The sequence below is a fragment of the Lampetra fluviatilis genome, chromosome 61 (assembly GCF_964198595.1).
Source record: "Lampetra fluviatilis chromosome 61, kcLamFluv1.1, whole genome shotgun sequence".
NCBI classification, from domain to species: Eukaryota; Metazoa; Chordata; class Hyperoartia; order Petromyzontiformes; family Petromyzontidae; genus Lampetra; species Lampetra fluviatilis.
In genome coordinates, this window is record NC_136335.1 from 1,894,185 (window position 1) to 1,911,901 (window position 17,717).

Below are 17,717 nucleotides of genomic sequence, written 5' to 3' on the forward strand. Positions count from 1 at the left end.
CACCTCCGGAGATTCATGACCAGTTCTTTGAGGAGCTTCACAACATCATACAGCAAAATCCCCAGCTCTGAGCACGTGTTCCTGTTGGGAGCCTTCAACGCAAGGGTTGGGGGCTGGCCATGACGCGTGGCCCGCTTGCCTTGGCCATCGCAGCGTCGTAAAAAACTGAACGCCAGCGGCCAAAGGCTACTGGAGCTTTGCTCATACCACAAATGTCGGTATCACAAACTCATTCATTCTCACAAAACTCTGCCATAAAGTGTCACGAAGCCATCCAAGGTCCTTCAATTGGCACCGACTGGACTTCGCAATCACCAGACGAGCCTTCCTCAACTCAGTACTCATCTCACGCAGCCACCACCGTGCAGTCTGTGACACCGATCACTCATCGGTATCCAGCAACGTCAGACTGCACCCCAAAAAGATACACCTCAATCAAAAGCGCTACCCACACATCAACTCTGCCAAGACCTCCCTCCCAGAGCTCACTTAAGCATTCCAACACAACCTTGAGCAGTCCCTACATGACACCAGATGGAACCGTGGAGACAAAAGTGGGCGTACATCAGAGACGCCATCTTCAATGCAGCCATCAACACCTTTGGCAAGCAGACAAAGCAGAACACACTGGTTTGAGGAACCCCTGGATTCATTGGAACCCAGCCAAGCAGACGATGCTCATGAAATACGAGCACGCCCCAAATGCAGGATCATCAAGGGCTCTGAAAGTTGCCCGCAGTGCAGCTCAAACGACCGCCAGACGCTGCGCCAACAACTACTGGCTGAATCTCAGCAGTAGGATCCCACGCGCCTCTGACACTGGCAATATCCGTGCCACCTACAAAGGCATCGAGACAGCCTTTGGTCCAAACATCAGGAGGACTGCCCCCCTGAAATCCAGCAGAGGGGCTACCATCACTGATAAACTAGAGCAAATGGCCAGGTGGGTGAAACACTGGCATGTGAACTCAATGTGTGCACATTTATATGGCGATGCCGGGTTGGCAGTGGCGCACAAGCACAATTAACAAAAAACAACTCAAACACTTTTATCAATAACACCGCGGCCTGAAAAGAAAAAAATATATGTAGGCAGCGCTTTAGGCAATGGTCCTTCTTCATCGCACATGAGCGGAGCAACAAATTTGCTAAATGTTGATGCCATATATAATTGACACTTTATAATGCACAAAAGGCCAGGTTGTCTACATCATTTGTAGTTCGTTGCTGCTATCAAGCGAGTGAGTACGCTAGTTAATGTATTGTTATGCACAGAAAAGATTAAGTTTAAGTTTGTCCGCCTAACCACCTGTCCATCAAAGGACACTTAATCGCTTTCACAAACACAACGTATTAATTCTAGATTTGAAGTTTTCGTGACTGCAAGGATTCATACTCTTTGGATTTTTCGGTAAAGTCACGTAGGTAAAAAATTAAAATAAATTAAATCACGACGTTTCGGGCGCAACACAAGCGTCCTTCTTCAGGTAGGGACAACTTAGCGAAAGCACACCGCTAAAGTGTGTGTGATTTAATTTCTTTAATTTTTTTACCGACGTGACTTTACCGAAAAAACCAAAGAGTACAACATGTTTCGATTTAAAGCTATCGCGACTGCAGGGATTCATATTCTTGGTTATTTCGGTAAAGTCACGTAGAAGAGAAATAATAAAATAATAAAAATACAAAACAATTAAAATTATCGCGACGTTTCGACTGCAACACAAGCAATCGTTACCAGGTGTGAAATCCACAGCAAGAAAATTTGAAAAAAGTGGCGGTTTTTTCTAACGTCAGCACCACAGACAGCGATTTGGCAGTTGGCCACCATGACAGGTTCGTTCATGAGGCTATCCACATATACAAACACAGAGACAATTCCAACTGAGAAGATGGATTCTGGCTTAGCAATCATTGGAAGGATTTTATAAACCATTTCGGGTCTTAATTGATTGTGTTCATTTTCTGCTCCCCCCTCCTCTTTTCCGAACATAGATGGACTCGTCCATGTTATCAACCAACTCGCCACGACTTCGCACCAAACATCTCCGATAGGAATTAACTACCGGACATCTGTGAAAAGGAGCTGTTGTAGCTAATCGGATTCCTCCGGTATAAATAACGATTCCCGAACTCTTCCAAGCGTTCGTTTGTGTGGCTCAGCGAGTTTGTGACAGCGATGTCAGAGACATAATTTGTACCGTTGCGATCCAGTCTTCGAATGGACGTTTAAACCACCCGTCATGACAACATGGTTCAGAAGTTTAGCGAGTCAATGGTCCGAGAGACTGGTCACCAACGTGATTGCGTAAAATAATCAGATACAAGTCGAAACATTTTTACTTTAAGACGCAACAACTTATTTCGTCCGTCAGATGAAAGGCGTTGAAAACGCAGCTAAAGACGATGGCAATTCTTTGCGCGCTAACCATTACACAATTGCACCAATCCCCCCGCCGTGTATACATTATATTGTAAACGAGCCAGATTAAATTGTCTAAAGTTCCATCGCATTTTGTGAGAATACATTCTGAAGGGGAGACATCAAATTACATCATCCCCCCACCCACATGCAGAGACGCCAGGCACTCTGTCTTTGTTAGGCTGGGCGTAGCTCACTCGTGGCCCTCTCTTGGGAGGACACCAATTTAATGCGTTTAAAACAGTCTGTCGAAGAAGAAGATTTCTGAAAATACCCCACTCTCCCGGCCCTACGGCACCGCATATTTCACCGGGCATCCCTTGGTTAGACGCTCCTGGTATAATCACGCCAAAATGACGGAAGCAAATTTGAAAATTACTTAAACGCACGTGCCAGTATGCAAAGGGCTGAAGATTGCTGGAAAATGTAAATAGGCGTGTTTAAATTACTGTCAAGTCTGTTTTATTACATGCCTTTCCCGTTCCCTCTCTCCCCGTCCCGTGCCCCTCCAACATTTTATGTTAGTCATCTTCCCCCTTATCTTTTATCCTCCCATATAAACTCACTTGTTAAAACGGATTAATTTTTTTATTTCACCATGTTGTCAGGCCCACTCTTTTTTTCACAAGCACCCTGGCCACAACTGATGAGCTCAACGAAGTGGTTATCATCATCGTGTGGAAATGTACAGGAGCCAAATGAGGTCGTGGGTTCGATGCCGACCCTGACACCAATTAAATTTTACAATTCTGGTCACACACACAGGAGCATACTTGTAACCTTTGCTTTAAAATAAGGGGGGGTGCATCTTATAATCCAGAGAATAAAGATTCACAGTAGCAATCTATCCATCTGGTGCTATGGTTTTAAAGTAATGGATGCTCATAGTCGGGTCACGAGTTGATATTATGATATTCTTCACCCATCATCTCTTAGAGCCAATGTGGTCTATCGAGTGTTCATCCGATATAACCACTGGCCCATACCATGACAACTTGGAATTTCCTGCATTGGCAGAGAGTCGGCGATGAATGTAAATACAACTCTGTTGTTTGAACATGGAATGCTGTTGGAACCAAGTTGACTCTGCCATACATTATTTATTTATAGGGACATGCAGCCATTGTGTTTTTTTCTGCAATATTTTGCTGTCTATTCTTGGATTTTCTGTTTGCACTTAGTCACATATTCACTTTAAGATGTTTTTTGTTCATGTTTTTGTTTGTTGCGGTTGCACCCGATTCAAGAGCCGAATGGCTCAAAGGGCTATACCTAATAAATGAACTTGAACTTGTTACATCGCTTGAATAAAAATCAACTCTTATGCTCAGGATGCACGCATTGACTCGTAGGTGCCAGAATAATTGTTTGTACGATTCGTACAAATTATATGAAAATGTTACAGTAACGGAAAATGAGAATTTGCTCATAATAACCAGCAAAACAAATATGGTGGTAATAAAAGACAAAAGAAACGGATTATTCAACGTGACAGTTCGTTAAATTGCGGTGCGGTGTTGAATTATAAATGTTCATTCTCTGGAGACAAGTTCCAATCTTTGGCTTTCACCCCCATTCTTCTTGACCATCGGCCATAATCCCTTCGAGCCAGGACACGTCCTGCCCAAGACCACTAATATGTTTCTGTTATTAGCAGTCTCTACAATGACGCATATTGATTATTTTTGTCTATGTTATTGCATGTATGGGTTTGTATAACACAGGGGTCGGCAACCTATGGCTCCGGAGCCGCATGCGGCTCTTTACGGGCTGCTTCTTGATGATATGTACGTGTACATAGATGCATTGCGGCTCTTGAAAAACTGAATTTTGTACCGAATTGGAAAGAAATGGCTCTTCTTGTTATTTTGGTTGCCGACCCCTGGTATAACACTACAACCAGTGTCTTCTTGGTTCTTTCGGTAAAATCACGTAGAATGGAAACAATAAAAATAATAAAATAAAACATAATAAAATAATTCTCACGACGTTTCGGCCACAACACAAGCAGCCGTCATCAGGTGAAGACCAGGTCTGTCGGGGAGACAGCGACTGCTTGCGTTGTGGCCGAAACGTCGTGAGAATTATTTTATAATGTTTTATTTTATTATTTTTATTGTTTCCATTCTACGTGACTTTACCGAAAGAACCAAGAAGATGAATCCCTGCAGTCACGAAAGCTTTCAATCGAAATACAACCAGTGTATTAGAGAGGGCCCCCCCCCCTTGCCTATAAACGCTGGGCCATTCACCATCATTGGTTCAAAAACCGGACCCCAAGTTCGTCTGTGTTGAAATATCACTGCCGATAAGACACTCCCCAAAACAGCCCCGTGGTTGGCAAAAAAAAAAGGGACCCAAAATATGGAATTTAAGCCATTAATTATTACAGGCACGAAAAATATGTTCAGATTCCTATAATCGCTTGATCGCACATCTGCGGTAGGAATCAAACCGTGAACTGCGCATAACCTGGTTCAGTGGTTAAAGTGCCCTTGCCAGAATCTTCAACTCTACCGGCAAGCTAAAATGTGCTTCCTCATGCAGCTGACCAAGGAGGGAAGTTAACACGTTAAATAAATAAGTGAGTTGCGCAAACAAAAAAAACGTACGTTCTGCTGATGCCTCAAAAACAGATGTCTCAAGTTGCCAAATAAGGTTCTAAGATACGCCGAGTCGGGTGTTTAAGGCCACGAATTGCAAATCGCCAACATCGTGAAATGCAGATCGAGCTGTGGGGTTGCAGTATTGCCTCCCCCACGACACCCAAAGCTTACGCAGACAGCATTGTCCATTCGCCCCCTCCCCTTACTCGTGCCAAGCTCTTTGCGTTAAGGAAACCACACGATGCAATTACCTGCTCGTTAAATGGATCACAGAGTAATGGGCGGGTTGTGTTGCTGCTCAAATTGTGTACACGTTGCATTATTGCCACACTTGTTCACTCAGGAAAGCCTCACAGAGTCTCAATATATATTTCAGGAGGGTACCCGCTACGTTTTGCGGCGGGGGGAGGCACTGTTGCTTTGTGTAATCCCAAAGGAGTTATTTGCAGGTATTTTTTGTTAGGATTGGAATGTGTATTCAATACCAGTTAGATTGTTTATGGTTTTTAGCTGTGGGAGGAAACTGCAGCAACCCAGAGGAAAAAACATGCATAAGAGGGAGGAGAAAATAGACAAACTCCACGTAGGAAGGGAAACCCCCAAATCGGGAATGGGAAAATGTCAAAACTGGGTGGTTTTTAACTTTTGCCGACAAAACTGGATCCCAAATGTCAAAACTGGGTGCACCCTGGGTGGCCAAAAACTTGAGTTTTGGACACTCAGGGTGCACCCAGTTTTGACATTTGTCAAATACACTTGATAATTGTATACTAGCACAGTGTGCCAGCACCCCATTCATCCAAACACTTGGTATTTGTATACTGGCACACTGTGTCAGCACCCCATTCATCTAAACACTTGGTATTAGTATGCTGGCACACTGTGCCAGTATACAAACGGCAAGTAAGCGAGCTGGCACACTGTGCCAGTATACAAACGGCAAGTAAGCGAGCTGGCACACTGTGCCAGTATACAAATGGCAAGTAAGCGAGCTGGCACACTGTGCCAGTATACAAACGGCAAGTAAGCGAGCTGGCACACTGTGCCAGTATACAAATGGCAAGTTAGGGTATGTTCGCGAGCTGTAAGTGTTACTGTAGTTGCAAGCTGGCACACTGTGCCAGTATACATATGGCAAGTAAGTGTTACTGTAGTAGCGAGCTGGCACACTGTGCCAGTATGCAAACGGGAAGTTTGTGGTGCAAGGTATGGAACATGAGCCACGAGAAACATCATTTGGAACGCTCTAAATCTGTGGCGACATATGGATGAATAACGCAAGGACCTAAACGTGTACAAAATGATACATAAAATCGTACACCTTCTTCACCCAGTTTTGACATTTGTCCACATTGAACATCACCCAGTTTTGTCATATAAAAAAGCACCACCCTGTTTTGCCTGTCGTTTTCCAAGACCACCCAGTTTTGACATTTGGGATCCAGTTTTGTCGGCAAAAGTTAAAAACCACCCAGTTTTGACATTTTCCCAATCGGGAATCGAACCCATGAGCATTTTTGCTGTGATGCACAAGTTGTCAAAACGGTGCCTGCCTGGCGCCAAATGTTTACATTAAATGCATCCGTGTTAATCATTGTACACGTACAGCCCTTTTGTAAACACTGCTGGATGAGTGCCTCCCCATATCGCTGTGGTTGCTAGGAGATGTTACCTAACTCGCCTGGTATACAGGAGGTTGTAAGGTTCGATCGCGACCCTGACGCCTGTATATTTGAAGTTTCCATGTTCTCCCTGTGGTCGCGTGGATTTTCTCCACTTCCTTCAGTTTTTCCCTCCACATGAAAAAAAAGCATGCGTTTTGAGTATTTGGCTGCTATAAATGTCCAACGTGATAAGCCACTTCGTTGAACTTTCATTTGTGGCCAGGTGACCTCTTAACAAAAAAAAAGAGCGATACAGCTCAGTGGGCCTTACTCGGTAAAATAAAAAAAATATTTTTATTATATAGTTTTAAAATAGACCATGATTTACCGTGCTGGTCAGTGTGGGTTGGTGAAGGCGGGAAGCAGAGACGTGGAAACGTCGAATCACTGAACAAGAATGGATTTCGCTCCACCGCAATCCGTTGCCGACCACACAAGCTCTGGAGCCGATAACAATCTAATTACCGGCGAAACGTGATACTCTAATTGTAAATGTTGTAGTGGGTTTACTCTCCAACACACAGGTGTGCTGAACGAGTAACGAATTGGCATAGTTTGTTTGCGACAAACATTACTATAATTATACTCTTTGGTTCTTTTGGTAAAGTCACGTAGAAGGGAAATAATAAAATTAAAAAAATTAAACATAATAAAATAATTCTCACGACGTTTCGGCTACAACGCAAGCAGCCGTCCTCAGGTGAAGAATGAAACACCACCAAGCTCCAAGCTTGGTGGTGTTTCATTCTTCACTCCAAGCTTGGTGGTGTTTTATTCTTCACCTGAGGACGGCTGCTTGCGTTGTGGCCAAAACGTCGTGAGAATTATTTTATTATGTTTTATTTTTATTATTTTATGCTGCACTGCTTCTACCGTCTGCAACGAAGCCCCTCGGCAGTCTAACAACATGCGGTGAGGGTGCATGTTGTGGTCATCCATATCATGCGCCGAACAAGCTCAACTCTGCGTAGCGTCCGGTCGCATTCCAAGGGCTTTGCATCGCAGGCACTTTGACAAATTTGATTAAGTATGAAAAGGTGGACCGTCACGTTGCCATATTAGGTTCGTGTAATTGCACACGTTGATGGTAGTATTGCAGAATTTGGTAATTAATCACACCACTTAAGTTACACGCATGAGCTATCTCTGCAGCAGAATGGCTTTCACAATAAGATGCTATATCGTCCTTATCTGTTAACACAAGCACAATTTGCAATACGGTTGGGAAATCGTTTGCACTTGAGATGAATATTGTTCTTATAAGCATCTGAAAAATCGCAGATGCGTAAGATATATATAAACTTTCCGGGGTGGGGGATGGGTGTGCGATCACCCCACATACATCAACCCTCTCCACGAAATTGATTTTTCCAAGATGAAGGCACTCTGCAAACCTACTGGCTATCAACAAAGATTCGTTCATGAAGCCATCCAGATATATAAACACAGACACAATTTCAACCGAGAAGATGGGTACAAACTGAGCAATCATTGGAAGGACGCTATGAACCAGTTGAATTCATAACTGGCTCTGATGTTTCCATCCTACCTGCCGATGTTAGCAGTTATTTCCGACTCTCTGAGTTGCATTGCCAGGTTGGAGGTCTTTGCATTGACAGGCTGGATGTCTTACTAGCACAGTCACCGATGAGCTTGTACCTCCATGTGGCGGTGGCTCTCGTTTTTTCACAATACAAGCCTCAGGGCGCCCTCCGTTCTCACAATACATCGACATGCTAATCTCTCTCAATACAATGGCCACCCCCACAGACTCAGGGCACCCTCCGAGCTTAACATTTACATGCAAACACCATCTCTAACCCCGCCGACTTACCACCCTTGGGCTGCACCCATCTCAGGCCTATATAACATCCTGTTTCAGCAGCTCTCTCACTGTATTTTTTCAGCTGAGGACGATTGCTTGTGTTGCGATGGAAACGTCGTGATTTTTAAAATATTTTTTCTATCTACTGTACGTGACTTTACCGAAAGACCCAAAGAGTATGAATTCCTGCAGTCACGAAAGCTTTAAGTCAAGATCTAAAAACATTCCTGCGGAGAGAGCTGGTAGGAACGTTGGGTTGCTCGGTCAATGGCCAGGGTCAACGGCGGCGTGGTGTATTCCGCAAATATGCCCGACTGTGAGGGCGGGCACAAGCCGGCGTGAGTAGGTTAAACGTTGAGTTTTATAAGGGCACCACGGGGTGACCAGCCCCTCCCACCCCCCACCCAGCCCCTCCCCACCCCTCCCACCCCCCTCCCACCCCCCACCCACCCCTCCCACCCCTCCCACCCCCCACCCAGCCCCTCCCCACCCCTCCCACCCCCCACCCAGCCCCTCCCCACCCCTCCCACCCCCCACCCAGCCCCTCCCCACCCCTCCCACCCCCCACCCAGCCCCTCCCCACCCCTCCCACCCCCCACCCAGCCCCTCCCCACCCCTCCCACCCCCCACCCAGCCCCTCCCCACCCTTCCCACCCCCCACCCAGCCCCTCCCCACCCTTCCCACCCCTCCCACCCCCCACCCAGCCCCTCCCCACCCTCCCCTCTCCACCCAGCCCCACGCATCCATTTTTGGATGCACAACGGACGGACACAATAATCCCCTGTGGGCTGGTGGAACCATGTGGTTCCTACCAGTATAATTACCATACTTCACCACACTGGTCAATGAACATTGATATAGCAGAGGGCTTAAGAGACCAGTTCAGACATCAAATATCCGCGGTGGGGAGGGAATTGAAAACAGGTTCGTAGCACAGAGCACTAAATATTGCACCAACCCGATACCAGCTTGGGTGGTGGCAGTTATCGAGCGCTATGGTGGCTAGGAGATGTAACCTACCTCGCCTGGTATACAGGAGGTCATAGGTTCGATCGCGACCCTGACGCCTGTATATTTGAAGTTTCCATGTTCTTCCTGTGGTCGTGTGGATTTTCTCCACTTCCTTCAGTTTTTCCCTCCACATTAAAAAAAAACATGCGTTTTGAGTATTTGGCTGCTATAAATGTTCAACGTGATAAGCCACTTCGTTGAACTTTCATTTGTGGCCAGGTGACCTCTCAGTGGGCCTTACCCGGTAAAATAAAATAAATATTTTAATAGTATAGTTTTAAAATAGACCATGATTTACCGTGCTGGTCAGTGCGGTCTGGTGAAGGCGGGAAGCAGAGACGTGAAAGCGTCGAATCACGGTACAATGGATTTTGCTGCACTAAATATTGCACCACCACTCTCCGCTAACATATCTGCGCATATAAACAGACGCACAACTTGGGCCAGACTTAAGTGCACCGAGGCCACACATATATACGAAGACAGATACTGTACAAAAACATACGTATTACACAGATTGCAAGGTTCATAGCACAGTGGCACAAACCTCCGCACCACCACCATCCTCCCCTCAAGTAGAAAAAATCCCATTGATAATAATTGTATTATGCGAAGAATATATTTTTGGCAAAGATATGTATAGCCGCCCGAGTCAAATGAGATGGAGAAGTATTTCTATATATATTTTTTTTAATACAAATATAATTGGCACATGGAACAAAGCCGTGAATGAAAAGCTACTGTTACAGCAAGGTCGCAATATGCAGCAAATTTGACACGGCCAAAGAAAAAGCAGAAATGACAACGTATTTGGTGGATTATCGGGACGCGCATACGACGATGTGGAGATTGTAAAGGGTGGGTCGTGGGGGGGGGGGACATTCAAAGCAATATTACTACACAACTGCGGCAAATGGGTCACCGTGGTGGGGTGTGGCGCTTTTCGCATGCTGGCGTTGTTATATTTATGGATCCGATTTCGCCAGACAAAGGGGGGTGGGTGGGGGGGGATGTGAAAAAACTAATAAGAAAATGGGTTTACCCTTTCTGGTAATAAAACAGGTGTTAGGATCTTGACTTAGAGCTTTCGTGACTGCAGGAATTCATATTCTTGGGTCTTTCGGTAAAATGACGAATAGGTGTTAAGATGTTCGATCACCAAATAGAAACCTTTTGCAAGGCAAGGCCGTAGCCATGGAGTCAACATTTATTGCCTAAAATATAAAAAAAATCACTAACACATAGGATGGATTCTTTTTTATTTTTTTACAATAATAATCTAATAGTGTATTGTATTACATTGTTCCGTTTTTTCTTTTTTTACCTTTTCTTGTTTCATTGTATGTAATGGCAGAGATTAGGGATTAATAAAGTACAACCATAACCACAATCATATAAACAGAAATCTATTTTATAGCAATATATTGGGGGGGGTAATTTTGAGCATATTTTAATATTGGGTGTGTGTGTGTGTGTCCCCAATATATTGTGGGGAACGATAGTGTAGCGGTTAGCGCGCTGCGCTATGAACCCGGCGACACGAGTTCGATTCCCGCTCACGGCCAAGACCAGTGACGATTATCTGAACCGGTCCCGGGCCTCCCCTAGGTCGACTCAGCCTCAAATGAGTACCTTGTGCGGTGTGTAAACATCGCCGCTAGGGAGACAAAGGCGGTCGGGCGTGGTGCTGGCTCACCCACCCCCTCGTGTACCGTTCCGGCCTTCATAGGTGCTCGCTAACAACACTTGCCCCTACAGTCTGTTAAGGCTATACGGGGGATCTTTGTCACCAATATATATAATAATTACGGCCTTGTTGCAAGGTATTAAGTACTGTATTAACCACACGCGGTCTTTGTGAACATGCAAACGAAACATGCTCTGTGAATATATGGCATTGTCTTTGAAACTGATTGGTCTACACCAGTGGGGAGGGATGGATGCCGACGAAATAACGCACCCACTCGCACCCCCCACCGGTACTTTTGCATAGGGCTGAACGATGAATCGATTTCAAATCGAGATCGCAATTTGAAACAATTCGATTAGCAAATCGCATAGGCTGCGACTTTTTGCGATTTGAAAAATTCCTGTTACTTTCTTATTGGAATTGTTTTATTTTTTATTATTATCATCACTTAATTGATTTAACGTAACAATTGCTCTATGTAGTATTAGGTTTTTACCCTTTCAACTGGTACAAAAACTGACACCTTTATACAAGGCATCTTGTTTGCAATAACCACAACACAAGCAGTCAAAATGCAAACAAAAAGAAACAACTCTGATGATGGTAATGATATGCACTGTCCTTGAAGTTGATTGGTCCACACCCGAGACAGCTTTTCTTAGAGCCTAGTCTCCATTGGTGTTGGACCAGATGACGCCAAAAGGCGTACTACTATATTTTGCCACTGGTAAAGGAGATGTCTCATAGTAGAATTACTCTATGTTTGATTGTTCTATTTCAATTCAACCATTTTAACAAATACACGTTGGAAGCAATTCATATCTTTTAAGTTCTCATCCTTGCATTAGAATATATAAAGCAGTTCATATTTTGATGGTATCATGTGGTAATGCTCTATCACATGTTTTAAATCTATTACACAGTGAATATTGCACTGAAGCTTGACTTAAATTTTTTTTTATCGCAAATCAAATCGCAATCTGTCAGAAAAATCGAAATTAGATATTTTCCCCAAATCGTTCAGCCATACTTTTGCAACAAACGCGAAGAGTGTGTAATGCGTTGTGTGTAACGCGTTGGATCGATTCTGTAACGATTTTAAAGAAAACTTTCAATTCGTATCGACCTAATGTAGTTTTTAATCGCGATTTTTCTGATAGATATTGCGATTTCGATTTGATATGCGCTTAAAATGTTTTAGGTCAAGCGCACGAAGACTAATTTGTAAATTAACGTAGACCACGTTGTTTTCTTTTCGTATTAAAAAAGGACCCCCATCGTTAATTTCACGTGTTTAACAAACACGAGTCTAACCGATCAGACTCGGTAACATCGAAACCAGTCCCAGAAGTTCCCTTTCTTAAGAAAATGTTGACGAATAATCTTTGTCTGAACGCAAAGCCAATATAGGCTGACGGACTAAAACATCGTCTTGTTTTAATTTATAATGGTGAATATGCAGTCACAGTGACCGGTAGTGTAGCACTATAGTTTCGTTTTACTGGAGGTGCAAAGGTGCAGCGCTGCAATTGCTTTCTCAAACCACTGCTGGGTGAAAGGGCCTCCACTAGGATTCATCTTCTTGGTTCTTTCGGTAAAGTCACGTAGAATGGAAACAATAAAATAATAAAAACAAAACATAATAAAATAATTCTCACGACGTTTCTGCCACAATGCAAGCAGCCGTCCTCAGGTGAAGACCAGGTCTGTCGGGGAGACAGCGTCTGAATGAAACACCACCACGCTTGGAGCGAATATTTAAGCTGGAACCCGGCCGCACCAGGGTCGCAAACGGGTACCCGTAACCTACCCGATACCCGGCTGGGTATCGGGTAGGGTACAGGTACGGGTACCCGATTGAGACCTCTGGGATGAAGCCATGTTGCAGGCGCGGGTGGGTTGATTCTAGGATCTTGAATTGTGAGAAGAGACAAGACGTTGGGAAATGAGTGACAAACGGTTACTTACCAGTGACTCACGGCCTACCCGTACCCGGCCGCACCAGGGTCGCAAACGGCTACCCGTACCCAGCCGGGTACGGGTAGCCGGGTATCGGGTAGGGTACGGGTATCGGGTACCCGGTTGCGACCTCTGCTCTGATGTCCCGTCTAGAGTGTACTTGGCTTACGTTTCCACGCTGTTCAGACGTCTGAAAAGATGTGGGAGTTACCCACACTCTACCCCACCACATGCAACATGTCGACCCGACTGCGGCATTACGGTATTTATACTGCTGGCTGGAGGATGGAGGTTGCAGAGCGATTCAACAAACTTCCCCCATTGGTTCTAGATTTGAAGCTTTCGTGACTGCAAGTATTCATATTCTGAGGTTTTTTCGGTAAAGTCACGTAGGTAAAAAATGTAAATTAATAAAAGTAAAATTAAATTAAAATAAAATAAAAATCACGACGTTTCGGAGGCAACACAAGCTTCCGTCTTCAGGTGGAACCGTCACAGCACGATTGCTGTATCAAGTAAATGAGAGATTCCAAGAGATACTACCCCGTATATATACTACGTGACTTTACCGAAAAAACCTAAGAATAATTCCCCCATTGGTTACACTTTCTGCGCTGGGAGATGGAATCGAACCGGCGACCTCTGGCTGTTTGGTCCAAGCCGCTCACCATTACACCACGGGAATTGCTCTCGAGTCTTAGTTAAATATTCTTAAAACACGCCACAGCCATACAACAGCTATGCCACCAATCAGACGGCGGCAATACTTCCTCTGTGCCAATCTGATAAAAAAAACGACCTTGACAACAAAATAGGGTTGCATCCGATTACAGTCGCTATGCTCAGACATGGCCATTGTCAACCTGCTTAGACAATCACCATCAAGGGCAGGGTACCAGCAACTCAGAAGGTTTTTTTCTAGCTATACCTGCTTGGATATGGCAATAATGAGCCTACCGAGGGAGGCAGCGGGTGATCTCGGCCATAGAAAATGAATTTAACGCAGTGCTAACACAAGACAGTAGACTGCTGCCTGCTACTTTGCTGCGGTACTACTGCCGTGTATGCTGCTGCTGCTATAATGCTCCTGCTGCTGCTATAATGCTTCTGCTGCTGGTATAATGCTGCTGCTATAATGTTGCTGCTGGTATAATGATTCTGCTGCTGCTATAATGCTGCTGCTGGTATATTGCTGCTGCTATAATGCTGCTGCTGCTATAATGCTTCTGCTGCTGCTATAATGCTTCTGCTGGTATAATGCTGCTGCTGCTTCCCCAAATGTTTCCGATGCGTCTGTATTCGCTGCCTCAAACCCCGAGATTTCAATGCTTCTTGCTGCTTATTCTAATTCTACAGCTGCCTTCACTTATGCTCCATCTGCTTCTAATGCTTCCCCATGCTTCCCAGTTCGTTGCCACACCCACCACCGATGCTGCTAATGTATCCTAATTAATTGCTTCCACCACCGCTTCCAATGCGTATTGTTTTATCCGCTCCTGCACCCATCATACACGCCTTCACGAATCCCTCCCAATGAAAACCTCTAACAATCTCCACCAGATCACCGCAACTTCCATAAACACCATTGCCATCAACAGCACAATTTGCCATGGGCAACACTCGCACCAGTTACAACCCTTACTAGCAGAACCATATATATACAATACCAATACCCGTGCCATTCGCCACCAAGTGACGGTGACGTCTCTACGGTGCCTGTGCCAGGCTAGGTGCACTTTGAGGAAACGTGAAGTAGTGAAGTATCGAAGGCTCGCTGATGACAGGAGGTCTCGGGACAGACCCAGCAGGTGCCATGGTCGGCTGACTGAGATGACCGGTAGATGCACCACCAGCTGTACCCCCCCTACTGTGCCAGGCTAGGTGCATGAGGTCTCGGGACAGACCCAGCAGGTGCCATGGGTTGGCTGACCGAGATGACCGGTAGATGCACCACCAGCCGTGTTCCCTACTGTGCCAGGCTAGGTGCAGGTATCGGGACAGACCCAGCAGGTGCCATGGATTGGCTGACCGAGATGACCGGTAGATGCACCACCAGCTGTACCCCCCCTACTGTGCCAGGCTAGGTGCATGAGGTCTCGGGACAGACCCAGCAGGTGCCATGGGTTGGCTGACCGAGATGACCGGTAGATGCACCACCAGCCGTGTTCCCTACTGTGCCAGGCTAGGTGCAGGTATCGGGACAGACCCAGCAGGTGCCATGGATTGGCTGACCGAGATGACCGGTAGATGCACCACCAGCTGCACCCCCTATTGTGCCAGGCTAGGTGCATGAGGTCTCGGGACAGACCCAGCAGGTGCCATGGGTTGGCTGACCGAGATGACCGGTAGATGCACCACCAGCTGTATCATCCACCACCATCACCTCCACAACCATTACCAACACCACCGACTGCACATCCACCATCATAACCTTTACGATCAGAACAAATGTCACGACCATTTAACCCTGACCTCTTTCCACCATCACCAACTCCTCAAACGCGACATCGCCACAAGATATCTCTACAATTACCGGTAATCATTACATTCAGGACCCTATCACCGCCATCCTGTCATTTATTCCAATTTAGACATGTAAGGCCCACTGGGCTGTATACTGTAGCTTTTTTTCAGAAGCGACCTGGCCGCAAATGACAGCTCAACGAGGTGGTGGCGGCTTATGTTGAAATTCACAGCAGACAAATACTTTTAACGCAATTTTTATGAAATGTAGAGGGGAAAATCTACGACCCCCTGTATACCAGGCGAGGTAGTTAACATCTCGCACAGCGGCGCCCTCATCACCTACACTTTTGCTTTGCTGCAGTATCAGAACAACCTAAAACGCCGCCATCCCTCATCACCCTCATGACTACCACCACTACAATCCTTTCCTACTACTCCACCTCGACTACCATCACCTTCACGAATCAACCCCCACTCGTCTCTACCATCACACTCACACCACCAGCCCTTCGCCATCAGCGCCACCACCCACATCACCCTCACGCCTCTGCTAACCTTATCCATTACCCACCACAATCACAACCTGGAGCGCCACCACCACCTTCTCATACACCACCACCGTAACCATCACAACACTCATCCACAATAACCTCTACAACCACCATCATCACCATCACCACCACCTCCACCATCACCACCACCACCACCACCTTCACTCACCATCAAAACCACCACCACCTCCACCACCACCACCTTCACTCACCATCACCACCATCACAACCACCACCCCACCCCACTGACCTCTGGCCGCCGTGACGGGGCTCCAGGCCGCGTGATGAGCGCCGTGTCCCCACACACCATCACCACCACCACCATCATCACCACCACCATCACCGCACCATCCACAATAACCTCTACCAAAACCTTCACTCACCATTACACCTCCACTACCACCATCACCATCCACCATAACCTCAACCACCACCACCACCACCCCACTGACCTCTGGCCGCCGTGACGGCGCCCCGGGCTGCGTGATGAGCGCCGTGTCCCCACACACCACCATCATCATCACCTCCACCACCTTCACTCACCATCAGCACCACCATCAACCACCACCACCATCACCGTAACCACCACCACCACCATCCACAATAACCACCACCATCCACAATAACCTCTACCACCACCACCATAACCATCACAACACTCACACCACCACCACCACCACCGTAACCATCACAACCCTCAAGCACCACCACCACAACCACCACCATCACCATCACCACCCCACTGACCTCTGGCCGCCGTGACGGCGCCCCGGGCCGCGTGATGAGCGCCGTGTCCCCACACACGACGGCGGCATCCTCGACGAACACGGAGTCCGGCAGCGCCTCGTCTGCCGGCATCACCACCACCTGCAGCCCGAGCTTTTGCCGCAGGGCGCCCACGTACAACGCCGTGCTGCCGCAACGCCTTCGCCATGTCCACCACCGTCGTCATCGTCTTCTCCGTCTCTGCTCCCTCGTCGTCGTCCGCCGTCGTCTCGCCGCTTGCGTGGTGCCGAAGGGCGCCAGCAGCCAGCGAAGCGGGCAGCTCCTTCACCACGGCGTGGGTGAACTTGCCGAAGGAAAGCCGTCGCCATGTCCGCTGTCTTCTCTCTGTGTGTCTGTGTGTGATGCGGGGAGGTGGTGGTGAGGGGTGATGGTGGTGGTGATGATGGTGGTGATGATGGTGGTGATGTGTTTGGGTGCGGAGTACAATGCGGAGGTGGTGGTGATGATGATGATGATGGAGGTGATAGTGGTTATTGGTGGTGGTGATGATGAGGATGGTGGTGTGTTTTGGGTGCGGAGTACAATGCACAATGTAAGGTGATGGTGGGTTGTTGGTGAATGGTGCTTTTTAAAATATATATTAGATATTTGCAATTAAAAAATATGAATTCTAAGTTTGATTAATTTTATTAAGATGTTTATTTTACCTCACGTTTTGTGTTTTTTTTTTACTTTTTAGTGGCACTTTTCACACGGATAAAATCCCCCCTCGCCTCACAACCTACTGCTATCGATT

The 17,717-nt window shown here is 46.4% G+C and overlaps 1 protein-coding gene across 1 annotated transcript in view; it reads right to left on the reverse strand.

Moving 5' to 3' along the window:
- LOC144951288 (N(G),N(G)-dimethylarginine dimethylaminohydrolase 1-like) overlaps window positions 1-17,229 on the reverse strand; it is a 47,823-nt gene extending 30,594 nt beyond the window's left edge. Inside the window, 2 exon segments of the mRNA XM_078881476.1 lie at window positions 16,943-17,098; window positions 17,100-17,229. Coding sequence (XP_078737602.1) covers window positions 16,943-17,098; window positions 17,100-17,147 — 204 coding nt within the window. The 5' untranslated portion in view covers window positions 17,148-17,229.
- Window positions 17,230-17,717: the final 488 nt, after the last annotated feature.